Raw genomic sequence first — 18,646 nt, 5'->3', positions numbered from 1 at the left:
CTCCCTCCCTCCCCTGAAAGGACTTACTGCAGTCCTCAAACTCCCTGTGATATAGTGTGATTCTGAAACTTCCCAGTCAAAGAAAAAATTAAGAAATATTAAATGAAACCAACATGCTCTGACTGGTAGGTTTAACACCACAATGCCAATAGACATTTGGAGAACAAAGCACTTTTGAACCAGATAACTCAAAAGCTAAGTCAGAGAATGGCAGCAACTCCAGAGATTAGGAGTCAGAGGAGTTCAAGATATTGATTTAAAGAGAGAAAGAAAAAAAAGATTCAAGAACTGAATATGAAAAGGACACTGATTAAAAGACAACAATAGGTGCAAAGTACAACAAAGCAGATTAAAAGAGTGGGGATAACAGAAAGTCCTCCTTAACTATAGGAGTAGTTGAACAATGAAACATGTTGCTGAGAAGAGAATCAATTTCCCTGGAGGGTTTTTTCTAAACTGGAAGAACATCTATTGAGCATAACTTATATCTAGAGGATGCTGCAACCAGAAGGGGTTTGTTTAAATTAACTTCATACTATTCAAAATGTAAGGCACATTTTAATTTTAGAATTGTCACTCAGACAAGTCTGACTACAACAGGAAAACAAAGCATCCTAAGCAAGCTAGGATTCTTGTCCCACTTAAATTAAAATGACTTAAGTTAGTTGCAACCCATTAGTCTCATTGATTTAGGTAGTACTTAATCAAGGTTCACTTTCTTAGGATACAACACAACAGATTTTTTTTAAGCCCTATTAAATCTTATGTAAGAAATTACAGCAATTTAACATGAGAGCTCATATTAGAGTATTCTGACAAGAGGTATTGAAAATACTGGGATAGTTTAAAAGAAACATTTTCCACTCTCTCATATAAAATAGCTGACATTTAAATACTCATAGTAGTATGCTTAACATTTCTGACCCTTTTAAAATAACTTAAACGTCTTAACCACTTTCAAATACATTTCAGAAAACTTGAATAAGAAAATATTGGGTACCTCTCCTAACATCTATGGCACATAGATCCATGGCCTGCTACTGCAGCAAGCACCTGACCGGCACCACTGCAGCAACAGAAGAACATCTGGGTCATGAGGATACTAAGACACAGCTTCCTCCCATGCCTGCAATTGCTCCAGTACAAAAGGAACCTGGAGCAACATGCAGGCCTGGAGCAACATGCAGAGCAATACATTTTGCAAGATGGGAAAGGGCTGTAGAGACATAAAATTCAGTGCATGCAGGACATAAAATTCAACTCATTCAATTCTTTCAATTTAAGCACAAATTATACGTGCATAGGCAACAACCAGATCCCACTGCCAATATATATGATTATGTATATAATAATCATAACAATCTACATAATATAATTATTATGTATAATTAATAGTATTATGTATAATTATGTATGCAATCATGTATACCATGGGTTCCCAAACTCTGGGTTCGGACCCACTGGTGGGTCACAACCTGATTTTTGGTGGGTTGCCAAAGGGTGACTGAAAGACTGGCTAGTTGCTTCAAGCCCTGAGGCTATTCAAAAATCAGTTACTGTAGCTGCTAATTACACTGCAAAGAGCTCGGCTCCTGCAGTTTACAAGCATGTGTAAATATATAGAGAGAAATGTTTTTGGGTCTTTTTTCTGGTTATTACAAACAAACAAACAAAATATTGTTTCTTTCTAGATCTCCTTTTTTTAAAAGTCTGATAAACCTAGGTGGGTCCCAACAGAGGATCCACATTTTAACATGGTGCTGAAAAGTTTCTGAACCACTGATGCATACTGAAGAGATAATTCATTGCTTCTACTTGATCCTATGCTCCAATTCTACTAGAAAGCATGTACAGAATATTTAAGACAATGAAGCTACCACTGAAAATATCAAATATAAAGCAATGTCATATGCAAGAAGGAATGTGTCTCTTTTATTGTAAAGATTGAGGCAGCGCTTCTCAAACTTACCAGGCCTGCAACATTCTGCTCCTGTTGGCAGCGGAACCCAGAAGTAAGTGCTAGTGATGTGGCGATGCACGATGCAACTTACTTCCAGTTTGCAACTAGCTAAAATCAGTAGGAAAACCGCTCAGGGTGGGAGGGTGGGCCCACAACACATTGAATGAAGCCCTCACCAAGTGAAGCAGAGCCTCTACCCCATGATCTCTGCCCCATGATCTTGGATTGACAAGAGTCGGCGCAACGACCAGCTTGGGAACCTCTGGATTAAGGTAATAACTGATCATGACTAAACTCTCCTACAACCTGCCAATATCTCACTTCTCATGAGTCATGGACTGATCTATTGAACAGCTATGCATCTTAGAGCATGTAAACAAAAACCAAGTGGTCTAGTCTGTCAAGACTCTTAATCTTCATAACACAGAAGGGGATTTTAATTCACTAGACAAGGGCTCATCAAACGCTGGCCCATGGGCCACATCTGGTGTTCACCCAAATCCCTCCCTTCTGTGAACAGCTCTTACCATTCCGCTGCTCTGCTGCTTTGTTCTCCAGCCATGCAAGCATAGGGACGCTCTGGGCAGTCACATCTATGACCCAATGTCCCAGCAGGCTTTGTAACAGGATGCCCAGGTTATATAAGCAACTGCACAGAGAGCCCCTATGTCCACATGGAAAGAGAACAAAACAGCTGCTTGGGACAGAGAAGGACTTTTTGTTGTGCAGTGGTCTCCAGTTTGGAGACCAACGCACTAGACCAGTGGTTCCCAACCTGCAGTACGTATACCCCCAGGGGTACTTGCCAGGATTTTTAGGGGTACTTGAAAAAGAATTGAATAATGGAAAGAAAAAAAAAAAGGGCAGGCCTGTATTGGAACACCTTGGTGAGCTGGCAAGGCAGGAAGGAGGGCAGCTAGCTGGTTGTTAAATCCCCAGCAACTGCTAGTTTCTGGTCATCAATCCCCATTTTATCAGATGAGGCAGGCAAGCAACTAACTTCAGTTAACGGCAACTAACTGTAAGATCACCACAACTACTGAAATGTACAAATGTGTTTTGCATGACACTCATGAGTCAGTCCAAAAATGTTTGTAGCACAGCTTCAGAGCCACGTCAAGTTCCACTTTCAGGTCAAATTCAAGGTGTTACGCCTACAACACAATGAAATTATGAATAAAAGCATACAAAGGGGCTTACAGCCAAGCAGAAAAATAAAAATATCTCTCATGTGGCAACGCAAAGGAAACTCTTCCAAGGGATGCGCCCTACAATTCAGGACATCTGACTCACTGGTTCAGTTTGCCAATTGAATTTTCATGACAGCTAAAAAGGGAAGCAACAAGACAGGATTTTGCACAGGCAAAACAGGATATAAGTGATCACATATGTCATTATCCTTACATGACCATTTAGAAAAAAGTTTTAGACTTATCTCAAGGACAGGCCCAAATTCAATTCAACACATTTTGATTTGGTAAATACTGTAGCTAATTACCAAGATGAATAACTGATCTGGGGTGCAATGCTAACCAACTTTCCAGCACTGACATAGCTGTGCCAATGAGGCGTGCACTGCATCTTGCAGAGGGGAGGCAGTCAAGGAGGCCCCCCCTCAAGGTAAGGGCATGTTTGTTACCTTATTTTGGGGTTATATTACAGCTAGGTCAGTGCTGAAAAGTTGGCTAGGATTGCAACCCTAGATGATCACATTAGTTAGGAGATGGTAAATTAAGAACTTTTAAAATCAATATCTGCCACAAAGGAAAAGAATTAATTTTAAAAGTCATCCCTTTGCTGCACCTAAGAGAGTTAAGCATGGACGTTAATGAAAACAAGAAACAGATGTTTTCTTCTGTTTGGTTCAACTGTGCAACAGCACAACAGACCCTTTGTTATGCTGTCAGAAAAAATTTTACTACAGAATTTTTTTACAGTGTCCAACACTACAGAATCTGGGTGCAGAGTACACACTTGTGTATAAGGTATAATAATGTACGAATAGGGAATAAAAACTGCTACTTGAATAACTTTCTTAGTATTCTGCTATGTACTTAAACAGAAATTAAAAACATAATTTGAAGAAAAACCATGGAAGCTAACAAAGATTCTTCTTTTAAATAAGTTGCAACAAAAAGCAAAAGATTCCCAAAAAACCCAGGGTAGGGCTTTTGTACAGTATCTGTTTTTGTACTGTGCTTTTGTACAGTATCAGCCATAGTGTCTTTGAGGTCAAGTGGCCTAAAAGGAGTCAACAAATTGCACCCCCAAAATATAGAGCTTAGTTGACATTTGTATACATACATTTTCATCTGTGGCATTGGTTCCCGAACAGTGGTCTGTGAGGTCTCACAAAAAAAATAAATTACAGCCTTCAGTTATTTTAATAAGTGCTTTCAATCAGAGGCATTCTGAGAAGTAGCATAGCTATGAAGGGGGCACAGCACTAAGTGTTGCAGGGTGCCTCAACCTGCTGTGTAAGCTGCCCCTCCCCATCCAAATCATTCCCAACAGTGACGGCAAAGCAGCAGAGAGCAGCGGAGACGACTCCGTGTTGATCTCACTGCCAGGAATGGCTGGGATGGTGTGGGAGGGGCAGTTTACATGGTGTCTTGAGGCGCCCTGCAAAGCTTAATGCTGTGCTTAATGCTGTATCTACGCTACTGGTCTTGAGGGGGCATGACATCCAGTGCTGCCATCATCCCCATGGCATGATGTCATGGTCTGGTCCCGCCACCTCCATGGCCTCAAGGCAAATTATTATTTAATAAAGCTTTTGTCCTGCTAACCTCTCAAGAAACAATGGATGTAATACAGCAAAGCCTCAAAATTCATATTAATAACAGTATTTATATAACATTTTTCAATGAAGTTCACAAAGTTCACAAATAGAAAAATCAAATAACTAATGTCTCCCTGTCCCAAAAAGGCCAACAATCTAAAAAGATGCAAAAGAACACCAGCAGACAGCCACTAGAAAAGACACTGCTAAAAAGAACAGCACCCACATATTAAATCTGTATGTGTTCCCAGGGTTTTAATGGATTGCCATCACAACAGTACGCATTATAAACTACATACTGCTTTTAAAATGTCCTTCTACTGAAATTATTTGTATGCAACTTGCTAACAACTTGTTATTGATTTACTGCTTCAAAATGATTGCAAGCTGACTTGAATGCCCTACTGGGAGAAAGGTGGGGTAAAAATCCATTTAAAAAAAAGTGGAGAGGATGCTACCATTACAAAAGTTAACTGAAAGACCTGGAATGCAGTAGGACTCTAAACTGGGGCTTTTCTCTCCAATTAATGGGCAGACCAATCAAGACCCAGGCCTGAGCCAGTGCAGATCCCCTGTGCTGCCATCCGCCTGTCACAAATGTGCCATAAGGCACATTTGAACTGCTTCGTGAGTCGGGCAGGCCAAATCTGGATCTTGTGCTGGTAAGTTTGCACCAGTCCAGGCAGGCCAGCGCAGGGCTTGGGTAAAGGGGGCGGGAGAGTGGAATGGAGGCAGGGAGTCAGATCAGGCCCAGGAGGGAGTGGGATCAGCTGCAGCAGCACAGGTTGAATCCCAGTCCCCATCCCTGGCCTGAACAGCATTACATGGGCTGCACAGATCTGCACCCATGAAATCTACTGCGCAGGTCTGAGTAACCCCATGGTGGTGGCTGGGGCTTGACAGAAGGTAAGGTAAAAAATATCCCCTTTCCCAAGTTGCCCTCCAGCTGGCACCTACCTCATGCTGGATACCAGCACAAGTTAGGATTGCACATGATTGCTAACACTGTGGGTGGAGATCAAGTCTCTCTTCTACATTTAAGCTTTGATACTCTGTACATTACAGAATATGAACGGAAAACACTTTAAATATCAATATATTCTGTACAACATTGAGAATCATAATAATTGTGGACCATTTTAATAACCAAGGTTGAGGCAAAGAAAACGTTCACTGACATTCTCTCTCTCTGCCTCTCCCCCTTGTTTTTCATTTTAATCAACACAGACCAAGTAAAGCTTCAAGTAATTTCAGGTCTCTCTTCCGTGCTACAGTATATATTATGAATTAAAGTTCAAAAGATTACCACAAAATCAGCCTCAAGTAATAAATGAACTTTTAAGGTAGTCCAAATATTTTTTGAAATTTTTGGGAAGTTACCACAGAGGCTTTAATATGGAGTCAAGACTAGCACTTCCAGAAGCTTAATAACTGGATCACTATTACAAAAGATGATCCAATGTTATATGAATAGAAATAAATAAATCGCCTCCAGACTGATGCTTAAACACACATACATGAAGTACTTCATCTGGTTAAACAAGAGCCTACATGTCAGTATGCAAGTTTTGCATATCACACAGTTAAACGTTGGAATGCTACCAAAAAAATAATCTGATCCTGTAAATTTTTTGGAAGAGTCCACTAAGTTTTTAAAGTTTTCTTTTTAGTTCAGGTGCTTTAAACCAGTGGTTCCCAAACTCCTACAGGGGAGTTGGGAAACAGGTGTTTGCATGGGTGGGGAGGGGGCAGGAGCAGTGCTGCAGAGATTACAGTGCTGCCACTGCCAAGGAGTTTTTTTATGTACTGGGGGGGGCAGCGCTGGCCTTCTGCAGGATCCTGAAGGTTTGTAGCCCCCTCTGATCTCCTCTGCAGTTTGTTTACAAAGCCCTTATCTCTGATCTAAAGCTACTTCCTGTCTTCTGCTAAAACATTAGATCATTAGATAAAGTGGCATTAGATCAGAGATAAGGGCTATTTACAGCAGCCATGGAGGAGATCAAATGGGTCTACAAGCCTCCAGGACCCTGCAGGAGGCCATCACTGCACCCCAGATAAGTTAAAAAAAAACAACCCTTGGTTGCTGCGATATCTGCAGCACTGCCAGAGCATGGCCACTCCCCTTAAGGGGGAATGCCCTGCTTCTGGTTCCCCTGGTGGGTCACAATCCACCAGTTTGGGAACCACTACTTTAAACCCCACAATAGACTAAGCAAGAATGAAAGCTTCTGTCTTAAAAGGATAAAGCAAGGTTAATTTATGAATAACAACAGCAAGAGACTGCTCTTCCACCTTTAATTTGGAGCAAAGACTAATACAAGTGGGACCTTGGTATCTACCAATTTAAGGTCCGCCTTTTTGTACAGAGGTCCACCTTTAAATGCCTTATAACGAGGAAAAAAGTACCAAAATCCAATTTCCCACCTTCATACTGTTAAATTATAATTTCATTCCACTAGATTACATTAGTCACCCTGTCTAGTAGCTGAATGAGCTACTATAGCATCTATACTGATTCATTCATTCATTCTATACTGGGCAACAATGGAGAAACAAGAAACCTGGAGGCTGGTCTTTAAAAGCTAATTTCCAATTGATTTGGTATCCACTGATTTTTTAATCCACCTGGGTTCTGGAACAGAACCCCAGTGGATAACAAGGCACAACCTGTATGGGATACTTGATATTGCAAGTGAACCCACTCATGGCTGGCCGAACCATGGAGCCACATGATGTGCTTCCATCACGGTGACTGCTGGAAGGAGTGGCAGATTTCAAGTGCCCTTCACCCTGCCTTCTACTAGCCCACCACAGACACAAGCCACAGTAAACTGTTCCCCGACTCCTAAATATGAGTGGGAATTGGGCCATCCACATCCCCCCGGGGGGGATCAGTACAGGGAGGAGTTAAAGAGCTTTTTTCCCTCCTTTCTCCTTCCATTGCCGCTGGTAGAATGGGGGAAGAAAATTACTTCCATGCTCCAGATCACCTCTTCTAACCTACTTGGTGCTTATGAAGCACCAAATAGGATCAGGGAATTTGCACCCCCCTCCTCTTCCCATTAGCTTATTTACCAGGAGCACAATCTGCAGCCTGCCTGGCTCACACCACTTCTGTCTGATATGAGCAGAGGCAGCGATGGCTGGGAACCCAGGCTACACAGATCCCATTTCAAAACAAAAATGGTATGGACCAGTCAAACAGCAGACTGTGCTCCTGATGAGTAAAAGGAAGGAGGTGCATGCACATGTACATGCCCTCCCTCATATCCACGACAGGGTATGTGCACATGCAGAGATGGCACTGGGGTAATTGAGGCAGCACATGGCCAGGCTACTTCAGGTGTTAAGAGGTCTTGGGTCAGCCCTACTAATACTTTCCCCCAAAGTTATTACAAGAAAGTTCTTAATTACATATATTAAGAATCAGAGAATAAGTAATGTATCAAAGTTATTCCAGTTATTAACTGTAATTATTCCATTGTTAATGTGCACTAACAATTTTTTGCTAAAGTGCATCAAAAAAAATTTCCTTCCTTTATATATTTATCTGTTTCTACACTGTACCAGTTTTCCATATCTAGCAGCATGTAAAACTGTAGGGAGATTGTGGCTGCAATCCTAAACACGCTTATTAGGGAGTAAACCCCATTGGACACAACAGAACTTAATTCTGAGGAAAATATGGATAGGATTGCATTCTAATGGGCTCATGTAACTATTTAGACACCTGAATAGTTAAACCTTTGGTGTGTGTGTATATATATATATATATATATATATATATATATATAAAATTTTTTTTTTTTAATGAGTGACTTAAGCAAAAAGTGCCACATCAGGTTACACTTCTAGGAAGGTAGTTTTCTGCACTATAGATCTTGTTTAATATGTATAATGTAAGTAGTCTCAGCTTATACTACAGATTAAGGCAGAAGGAAAAAAAATCTCAGATATATGGGAGTATTTTTCTACACAAATAAGATCCCTTTTCAGAAGCACCAGTGAACATAGGACTCAATGACAAGCAGAAGTAACACACACACACACACACACACACACACACACACACACAGCATATTATCAACAAAGTGACATTTGTACATTACATAAAGGCAGTAACATCAAGATTTACCAGGCATGTATGCAAAAAAAAACATACATGCCAGTGCTGAGGACATAACCAAGACCAGACTGAGGAGGGCAGCATCAGCCGGCCATAGGAGGACAGTGAACCTTGGCAAACTACCTCAGAATGCCAGATGTATGGGAGTGGCACCAGGACACAGATCTCTTGTTGTCTTGAGTGCTTCTGTGGCATCTGGTGGGCCACTGTGAAAGATACAGGAAGCTGGACTAGATGGGCCATTGGCCTGAACCAGCAGGGCTCGTCTTAAATAATCCTACAGACCTATCTTCTTCCTTAAAAGTGCATACAAACAACCCAAAGCCAGTGAGGTAACTAGAATTTTGTCTCATCTGGTTCCAGGAACTTCTCAAATGTATCTGAGCCTTCTCAAAGTAAGCTAGATTCTAACTAGGAGTAGGCAGTTAACAGGTCGAGAATTGAACACCAGGAGGGAGGAGGAGAATATAATGGAGAGTTTTGGTAAACTACATAAAATTTTTTCCATTCACCATTTCCCCTGGATCTAAAATTACAAATGTGAAAAATTGGGGATATCCCTCATAAAGCACTTTCTTTTCAAAGCAATTTGTGAAATACTTTCTAAAACCACAGTGGATTAAAATTATTAACTTCTTTTAAAAAGCAGTTGCATTGCTTAATGTCATTTTCTTATTGAAATAAAGGATATTAAAAAATCAGTTCAAGTGCATTGTCTTTAAGCAAAGCAACTGCTTTTAAAAGAAGTTAACAATTTTAATTTTAATTTAACCTAGATCAAAACACCTAAATACCACACAAAGCATACAGGTAACATTGATAAGAAACTGAGGTTGCAATTCTACACACACTTTCCTGGGAGTAAATTCCATTGAACCCCATGCAACTTAGGACATATAGACACGCATAGGATTGTGCTCTAAGTGAATCAAAGAATCTCTAACACAGAGAGCTAAAGCCTGCCTTTCTCAGCACAAACAAATTAGGAAAAGAAATATGACTTTTTTAGACAAGCAGTATGAATGTGACACAATATTAAACATACGGTATGCCATCACTGTGAATACAGCATTTAGACCATCTACAAAACAGCATGGTCACTTAATTTGCATGTTTTGGACAAAACTACTGTTCCATACTTTGGGAGCACTGGCATTTACACTGCTGCAAATCAATTAGGCCAAAATTTAGAGATAGTAACTTTAGCAAAAATAGTATTGCTATTGGATTGGGCTATTAAACAAGCAACTCTTTTAAGATCTTAATTACTTAAAAAGTAGTTTCCAAAGTTGAATACAGAGTATCTTATTTGGAAGTGTATCATGTAAAGTGTTTCTCCAGTATGGTGATATGACCTCTCTGGGGTTCTTGCCTTGGGATTTTATCATATTCTGTATCTTGTGAAACAAGCTGATTAGTGTTTGAATATTTACAGAAATAAGGTTACAGCAGTGTTTCTCAAACTTTTAGGGAGACTTACTACCTAAGTAAGTTTTTGCGGGGGAGGGAGGACAGCAGGCTGCAGGTGGTGCAGGGAGCCCCACGCAGCCCTCCACAGGGCTCCCTGAGGTTTGGAACGTTCAAATAAGTGATCACAAAGCACCTCCTGGAAACCAGAAGTATTTTGCGCTTGATTTTCTTGAACATTCCAAGCCCTGGGGAGCCCTACAGACAGCTGTGTAGGATCCCTGCACCTCCTGCAGCCCTGTGTGAGTAAAAGCAACTCCCTCACCCCCCCCTTAAAGGGACAGAGGAAACTTTACATGAACTGGTGGGTTGTGACACTGGGTTATAGGATTGCAATTTTTTTCTTTACAACACTTCTAGTTCAATCACGAACATCTCACAAACAGGTGCCAGAGTTCAATTAGCCTTATAAGGCAACTGTGCACAGAACTGCAGCTAATTATAAGGATAAATTTAGACTCTTGAACTCTTTGACAAACTCAGTGCCATGACTCCAACCAGTCAATCAATGAGACTGAGGAGCCATCACCAATCCCACTACCTTCCAGGGCACTATCTGCCCACTCCCTGCCACAGCCCACCTCACTTCCCCTTGTGTCCTCACAACAACCCTTTGGAGTAGGAGCCTGAGCAGGGTTTGCCTTAGGAGCTGCAGGACAAGACAGTGGGAAGAGACCATGCAGGATTATATCAAGAATTCAGTTTCAATAAAGCAGTACCAAGCATTCTCTTGTACAGACTTTGAAATGTTGCCGCAACCCCCCAAATTAGGCTTGGGATCACTACCCACAGGTTGAAGAACACTGGTTTGAATACCCACATTTATTTTCTTAATGATAGAGATGCTTATTTTCTGAACCTCTTCTCTACAAATTCAAGTTTCTATTGTTTGGTCATGTTAACTCTGAGATCCACATACTGATCAGGCTCCAAAGAGCTATTTAAGGTATCCCCATAGACTTGGGCTCCCCCAACAGAATTCTCCTTTTTTATTTTAAAGGACACATGCTAGTGTCACATCACAATCAGCTTTAAATCTCCTCCATTTCAAAAAGGGGTTGGCATGAGGTAAAGCAATCTGCTGTTTAACAGAAGCCCAGTGCCTCTTTAGGAGCATGAACCTAGTAAAATAGTTCTTTGGATAGAGGTCACACTTTCTAAGATAAGGTAGGAGCTTTAGGGCCCAATCCTATCCAATTTTCCAGCACCGGTGCAGCCGCAATGCAGCCCCAAGGTAAGGGAACAAATGTTCCCATACCCTAAGAAGGCCTCTATGACTGCCTCCCCAACACAGGAAGCTGGACTAGATAGGATTGCTACCCCATTGGCACAGCAGCACCAGCACTGGAAAATGAGATAGGATTGAGCCCTTATTTGTTTACTAAAGAGTTGACAGTTTCTAAAATAAACCTTTACTTTATTCTGCCCAATCTAATTGGGTAAAAAAAAGCTAAAACTTAGGTCGCAGCTCCTTATAGCTAATGCTGGGTATATTTGTACAGTAATTAGATTTCATACACCAAATAGTAGAATTTTATGTGCATGCTAAGTTACACATGATATGAACAATACATTCTTATTTAAGCCCTTTTTATCTAAATGACATGAAACAGTTCAATTTTCCCCCAAAACCTTTAACAAAAAAAAACACTTTTGTTTTCTCCCATGGCTTAAAAATTTCCATAGATTTGACATCTCTACTAACAGTATATTTTCTAGCATAGAAACAAGTCTCATATTACACAGGCTAGAATAAATATATTACATATGTAGGAGTCAATATATAAAACTTACTACACCATCAAATGCATACTCAGGATATAGCATTACTATGCCAACAAAACATGAGAAAAATATGAATTCTTGCCATTCTGCATTAATAATATGCAGTAATTACAGGTAGACATGCTGGTACATATGTTGGAGAGGCATTAATGTTTACATAAATGCAGCCACACACAGGAGTGCATATTTCAAGCATAATCACCTGCAACAGTCTGGGGCATTCACATATTGTACCATCTGTCTCAACCTTAAATTAAAATGGTCAAAGAAACCTTAAGCCAAGAGTCAACTCAACTGAAAATAGCAAGTTATAGTAATTGTAACAAAAACAGTATCCATATACACAACACACTCTTCTCCCATGCTTCTGTTGTGTCACACCACAGATGCACAAGTTTATAGACACACACATCACTCAAGTCAACTAGAAAAAATGGCATACTGGCTTCACTTTAGAAGTAAAACCATCATTTCTGCATTTCATACGTTAATCTCTGATATTCATCATCAGCAGTGTTCATTACAGAAAAGCTCTACAAAAGAAATATCAATATCACACATACAAAATACTTTTCACAGGAACTAAGCCTGCAATCCTATACATACAGTCGTTCTCCCCCCCCCACCTGCACCAGTATTCACAGACTAAATTTTAGCTGTTTCAGGTATCCGTAATTCATCAATCGCCCCCATCACACTAATCTCATCTCCTTTCCTTTGGTTTGCCCATTTGCAATCCTCCAGACTGCTTCCTCTTCACACTTTCTTTTTAGCGCTTGTCCTCAAAGCATAAAGAGGAAGCAGTTTGGAGCACAAGCCCTAACAAGCAGGCACAAAGAGAAAGCATTTTGGAGGGCTTGCACAGAGCAACAGTACATACAGGGGGCCTATGTCAGCAGATCCCGCATCTGTGGATTCACTTATCTGCTAATTGGGTTTGGTCCCCCATTATGTGCCCCCCGCACACACACCCTCTGGAGACTTCTGAACCCAACAGAGGCCTAGGATGTCTATCCCTGGCCTCTGCCAGGCTCAGGCTGAGCTGAAGAGCTCAAAACACGTGACTTCCAGTCTCACAGAGAAAGTGATGTTTTTAATGCCTTAAAAGACATTGGGGAGCACGGAGAAGCCCTCCAGGGATTAAAAACGTCATTTCTGATTTCTCCGTGAAACCAAATGTCACGTGTTTTGAGCCCTACAGCACAGTCTGAGCCCAGCAGACACCAGGGACCGACACCCTCAGTCTCTGCTGAGCTCAGAGGCATTCGCCCATATCCACTGTTTCAGATATCCACAAGGGATTCCAGAATGGACCCTCCACATGAATACTGGGTTCACTGCTATCTGTGGTTACAGGTACAAGACATGCATAGGATTATGCTGTTACTGAGCCTGTCATTACTATAGGAGAGTAATAGTACTGGAGAGGACACTCTGTTCCAGAACACTATTCGGAGCGTGATACCATAGTCATCCAAGACTGAAGGATGCCAACAAGACATTACTACTACTGTCCAGCTGAGACAGGCAAATGAATCTAATTAGGTATTAATTTCTATTATAAATATATGGAGGTTTTATTTGTAACCCCTGCTAACTGGGTAAGAGGCACTTTTTCAAGTGGGTGCTCCTCTTTTTAGCAGGGGGAGAGTAACTGGCCCACCTCACCCCAGCAGTGTCTTTTTCTAGTGGCTGTCTGCTGGCGTTCTTTTACATCTTTTTAGATTGTGAGCCCTTTTGGGACAGGGAACCATTAGTCATTTGATTTTTTTCTGTAAACCGCTTTGTGAACTTTTAGTTGAAAAGCGGTATATAAATACTGTTGTTAATAATAATAATAATAATAATAATAATAATAATAAAACAGTCCAAATTTTCAACCTAAAAAAAACCAAGACTGAAACCTTCAAACCAATGAAAACTGTAAGAGAAAATGCTGAATGATTAGTCTGTTCTCACCAGCCACTTTGCATGCACAGCGTCACCTTTCTTTATTATAATGACTATTACTAGTTCATCATTTCAACACAACTCTGCACTAGAGCAGACTTCAGTGATGTCCAGTACAAAGATGAAATATATCTCAAAGTTGTTGCATACCAATGTATACATTTTGACACCTAAGCAACTGAAATGTTTCCACCGACTAGTTACTACTTTGTTTACCTGGTCTAAATTGACATGTCACAATGCATGCTTCACAAATGAGTAGAATGACTACCCAACAGTATCCATGGACTAACCATGACGGAAGCTCAAAGACAGAGATCAAATGTGGGAAGGAGCTCACAAAAAGTTGATCTTTATTGGTCCTATCCAGCAGGTTTCTCAAGTCATTTTACAAGGCTGTAATCTTTGGATTCTCTATTATTACTGCAAACTGTCTTGAATTAATTTGTATATGCTTGTTTTTAACTAAACAGAATTTGCCTTGACTGGATATGCAGAACAAACGTGACACAACACAGTACTGAGATAATAGGAATTCATTTGCCTCTATTATCTTCATGCAAACCTAGTTAGTTCAATTTCTACCCCACCTTTCCAAGAGTTCAGGAAAAGGACTAATAGCCAACAGATTTAAAAAGTAGTTAACAGTTTCAGGGGGGAGAAAGAGAAATAAAGGTTGGGTATCCCTTATCCAGAACTCTGAAATACAAAGTATTCTAAAAACTGGAACTTTTTTGAATGTCAACATGATGCCACAAGTGGAAAATTGCACACATGACTTAATGTGACAGTGTCAAAAGAGTGTGTTTTGGGGCAGGGGAACTGGGTTCATTCTGCATTGTCCACTATGGCACCAGGGGACAGTGGGGAACAACATCGATGTGGCAGACCCAGGAAGCAGGAAAGAGATGAGAGAAGCAGAGAGACATTCTAGGAAAGGAGAACTTTGTGTGGGGGAAGGGCAGTTAGAATGTTGGGAAAGAGCAGTAAAAAGAGGCATTGCAAATGATGTGGAGGAGAAAGACCGTTCCTCCGAGGGAAATGACTGCCTAGCAGATGCTCAGGAAGGGCAGAGGTACATGACAAGCATTCCCTAAAGACCACCTGGAAAGTCCCAAGGAAGAGCAAACCTCTTGTAGAATATATGTTAATACTTACCTAACTGTTGTAAAGTTTATAGTAAAATTCTTTAGAAGAAGTCCTACTGTGTCGGTGTTGTTTGATGGGATAGAAAAAACTCTAAACAGATTATAAAAAAATTAAGGATAGCATATATTATAATCAATGTTTCATCTAACTACAGTCACTGAAAGACGGTTCATAGCAACAAGAACCATAAAACGAAGCAGCGCGATGCCAAATCTCCACAATCAACATATAAAAAGATTATAAGCAGAGATGGAAAGTAGAGAGAAATCCACACAAGATCATTTAAAGTCATCAGCCGTGACTATTCATTATGTCCTCTTTCACCACACTTTCTAAAAGCATCTTGTTCCAGGATTCTGTGCTGAATGAAGTATCAGAGACCAGATTTCTCATACATACTCAACTACTGTATAACATGGTTATCTCCAATTCTGTTCTCCCTCTCTTTACCACATGTAATCACAATTTTAGAAAAGTAAATATGATTCAAGACGATCAACTCAGAACTTGGAAAATAACATTCAGGACTCCATTACAATGGCCTTATATACGTATTTTACATTAATTTCAAAGTACAGTATTGCAAAGAATGAGGTTGCAATCCCATATAAACATACTTGGAAGCACTGAACTCAGTGAGGCTGACTTCTGGGCAAACATGTCCAAGATTGTGTCTTTAGACTCACAAATTTCTACTCGTGTGCATTTCATAATGGCAGTGCTAAATTTTAAAGTCAGAGCCATTGTGCTCAAATAGCTACTTTCTTCACAACTATTCTTCAAGACTAAAATAAGCATCATTCAACTATTAATTATACACAACTGTCACCAGCCTAGGCTGTCCAATAGAAAAATAATCTCCTTTTCGCCTTTAAGAAGATTGTGATCTTAATTGCTTTGGGTCTGTAAACTTAACAGAAAGTCACTGAACTTGAAACACCTTTTTAAAAAAAAAATAAGGGAGTATATGTTTAAAAGAAACAAATGACTACATTAAAATACAGATACTTTCAAAAATTGTGCTATCATATCAGTCTACCAGGGCAGATTCACACAAAATGTCCTACAAGAAGAGTTTTTCTGTACTAGTAATTGTGGGTGGTATCCCCAGTTTAACTGGTTATGATTGACAGCACAATCCTCTCCAGTACAGGAGTAGCAGCTCCAAACAGCTACCACTAGATTCTGTGCTGGATCTGAGCAGAGTGGAAGTCTCCGGGGGGGGGGGGGGGGAAGGGGACATTACCCCAAGTAAAGCCCCAACCTGCTCAATGGAGCTTCTCAAGTTTGCACCAGCTAAATTGCTGGTGCAGACTCTAGAAGACCCGCATCAGGCTTTCAAGCCTGACATGGGGGAATAAGATTTGGTTGAGGAGGCCTCTGCTGGTCCTACCCCCTCCCAGGCCCCTCCTTCCCCATTCTGCTCTCTTCACCCTCCACCCCACCCCACTAGGTGCTTACCTTAGTTCTGGCAGCATCCAGGGCTCTGCCTGCAGTGTTGATGGGGTAGCGCAGGCCTCCCCATCAGCACCGCTTACTTGTTGGGTAGCGCAAACATGCTTTATTGCACACTTGTGACACTTGGCGCAGGGGCCAGAGCCAGTGCTAGATCATACCGCCTGTCCTACTGAAATCAATGGGATTTAGTCATTTCTAATTTCCTTGCTCACAACCAACTGAACTGAGAATACAACCATATACACACTGTCACATGGCAAAAAAAGGACATGCGGTCATGTGTTTTTCCCCATATGCACGCCAGTCACGAACTTGCCATGAACCCCCATAAGAACATAAGAACAGCCCTGCTGGATCAGGCCATAGGTTCCTGTATCTAGTCAAGCTTCTTGTATCTCACAGCGGCCCACCAAACGCCCCAGGGCAGTGGTTCTCAAACTGTGGGTCGGGACCCACTTGGTGGGTCGCGAACCAATTTCAGGTGGGTCCCCGTTCATTTCAGTATTTTATTTTTAATTTATTAGACTTGATGCTCCCATGGTATCTGACTGCATTTTGGGAACTATTACAGATCTATGCTTTAAATAGGCTACTCTACATATGCTTTAATATGATAGTCAATGGGGCTTACTCCTGGGTATGTGTGGGCAGGATTGCAGTACAGGATTGTTAAAAATTTTCTTGCTCGATGATGTCGCTTCCTTTCACGACATCACTTCTAGTGGGTCCTGACAGATTCTGTTTCTAAAAAGTGGGTCCCATTGCAAAAAGTGTGAGAACCACTGCCCCAGAGAGCACACCAGATAACAACAGACCTGCATCATGGTGCCTTCCCTTGCATGTGATACAGCTCAATTTCCAGCAGGATACACACCCAAAAAAACAGACACGCGTGTGATGGTGTTGCCCACACGTTCCATGCTGTTTCCTACATGGAAGTAGCAGCAGCTGTGAATAAAATTCTTGTGCGAACCTGTGCCAGAGTTTAAGCAAAGAGAGGTCATCTGAAAAGCCAATAAAAATGAGATACCTCTTGAGTCCTTTCCGAGGGTTTTTTCCGCAGTGCTTGTTTAATCCTGGGGTCCACAAGAGATGTCATCCTATTGCTCTTGTTCTCCAAGTAGAGAGTTCCTCAGGGTTGCTTGAGGGGAAGCCCAGAGAAGCTTGATTTGCTGCGAAAGTCTTTAAATCCACTCAGACCCAAACAGTGACGACTTTTTTCCTTTCTTCTGCAATCATTCCAAACAGCCAGCAAGGAAAGCTTGAGGAAGACTCCTGGGGCGCCTTCCCGCTTCTCTTGTGCAGGTCCAGAGGATGCAGACCGTCATCCCGCCGCTGGAAACGTCCCAAGCGGAAGACACAATGAGGGAGTCGCAGCAGCAGCAGCCAGAGCGCCGTCAGCCCCCACGAAGCCTCGCAGCGGAGCTGGGCAGAGACCTCATCCCACCAAAGAGTCCAAGGGAGGGAGTGTTTGGGGAAGGGGGCCACTGCTGGGCGTCAGGTCTTGACCAGGAGCGCCAGGGAGCGCGGGCCGGGGGTGGTCAGGAGCACGCGGCGTGCCGGGGCGGCGCGGGGCGGGGGGCCGCGGGGAGGCATGGTGGAAGCAGGCGGGGGGAGGGGCGGAGGCGAGGCCGGACCTGCCGGGGCGGGCGAGGGGAGGGAAGCGAGGCGTGAACGGGGATTATGAAACTTCGGGACGGGGAGCGGGGCGCGAGGCTGCTGGGGCGGGGAGTGAGAGGAGCGGAGCGGGCGCCAGCTGCCCACAAGGCACCCTGTCAGCCCGCGGGAGGGTCGTCGCAGGGAGCCGTGAAGGGCTCTCTTCAGCCGGCCGGCCCTTCCCTCGGGCGGCTCCCCGCCTCCTGACTCCCTCCTTCCTCGCCCGCTCTCACCACAGCTCGGCTCCCGCCCGAAGCTCCCTCAGGCTTCCGCGCGCGGCAACGGCCGCCCCACAGACAGAACTTTCTCCTCC

The 18,646-nt window shown here is 42.2% G+C and overlaps 1 protein-coding gene across 4 annotated transcripts in view; it reads right to left on the bottom strand.

Annotated features, from left to right (window-relative positions):
* The window catches only part of RAPGEF6 (Rap guanine nucleotide exchange factor 6), a 176,745-nt gene extending 158,788 nt beyond the window's left edge, over positions 1-17,957 (bottom strand). For all 4 annotated transcript variants that reach the window (XM_066616335.1, XM_066616337.1, XM_066616336.1 and 1 more), the window contains exon 1: positions 17,708-17,957. In XM_066616335.1, coding sequence (XP_066472432.1) covers positions 17,708-17,776 — 69 coding nt within the window. In that variant the 5' untranslated portion in view covers positions 17,777-17,957. The remainder of the gene's footprint in view (positions 1-17,707) is intronic.
* Between the last annotated feature and the right edge of the window lie 689 nt (positions 17,958-18,646).

The sequence above is a fragment of the Tiliqua scincoides genome, chromosome 2 (assembly GCF_035046505.1).
Source record: "Tiliqua scincoides isolate rTilSci1 chromosome 2, rTilSci1.hap2, whole genome shotgun sequence".
Lineage (NCBI taxonomy): Eukaryota > Metazoa > Chordata > Lepidosauria > Squamata > Scincidae > Tiliqua > Tiliqua scincoides.
The sequence above is the reverse complement of the archived record's forward strand: the minus strand, read 5'-3'. Positions and strand labels throughout refer to the sequence as shown.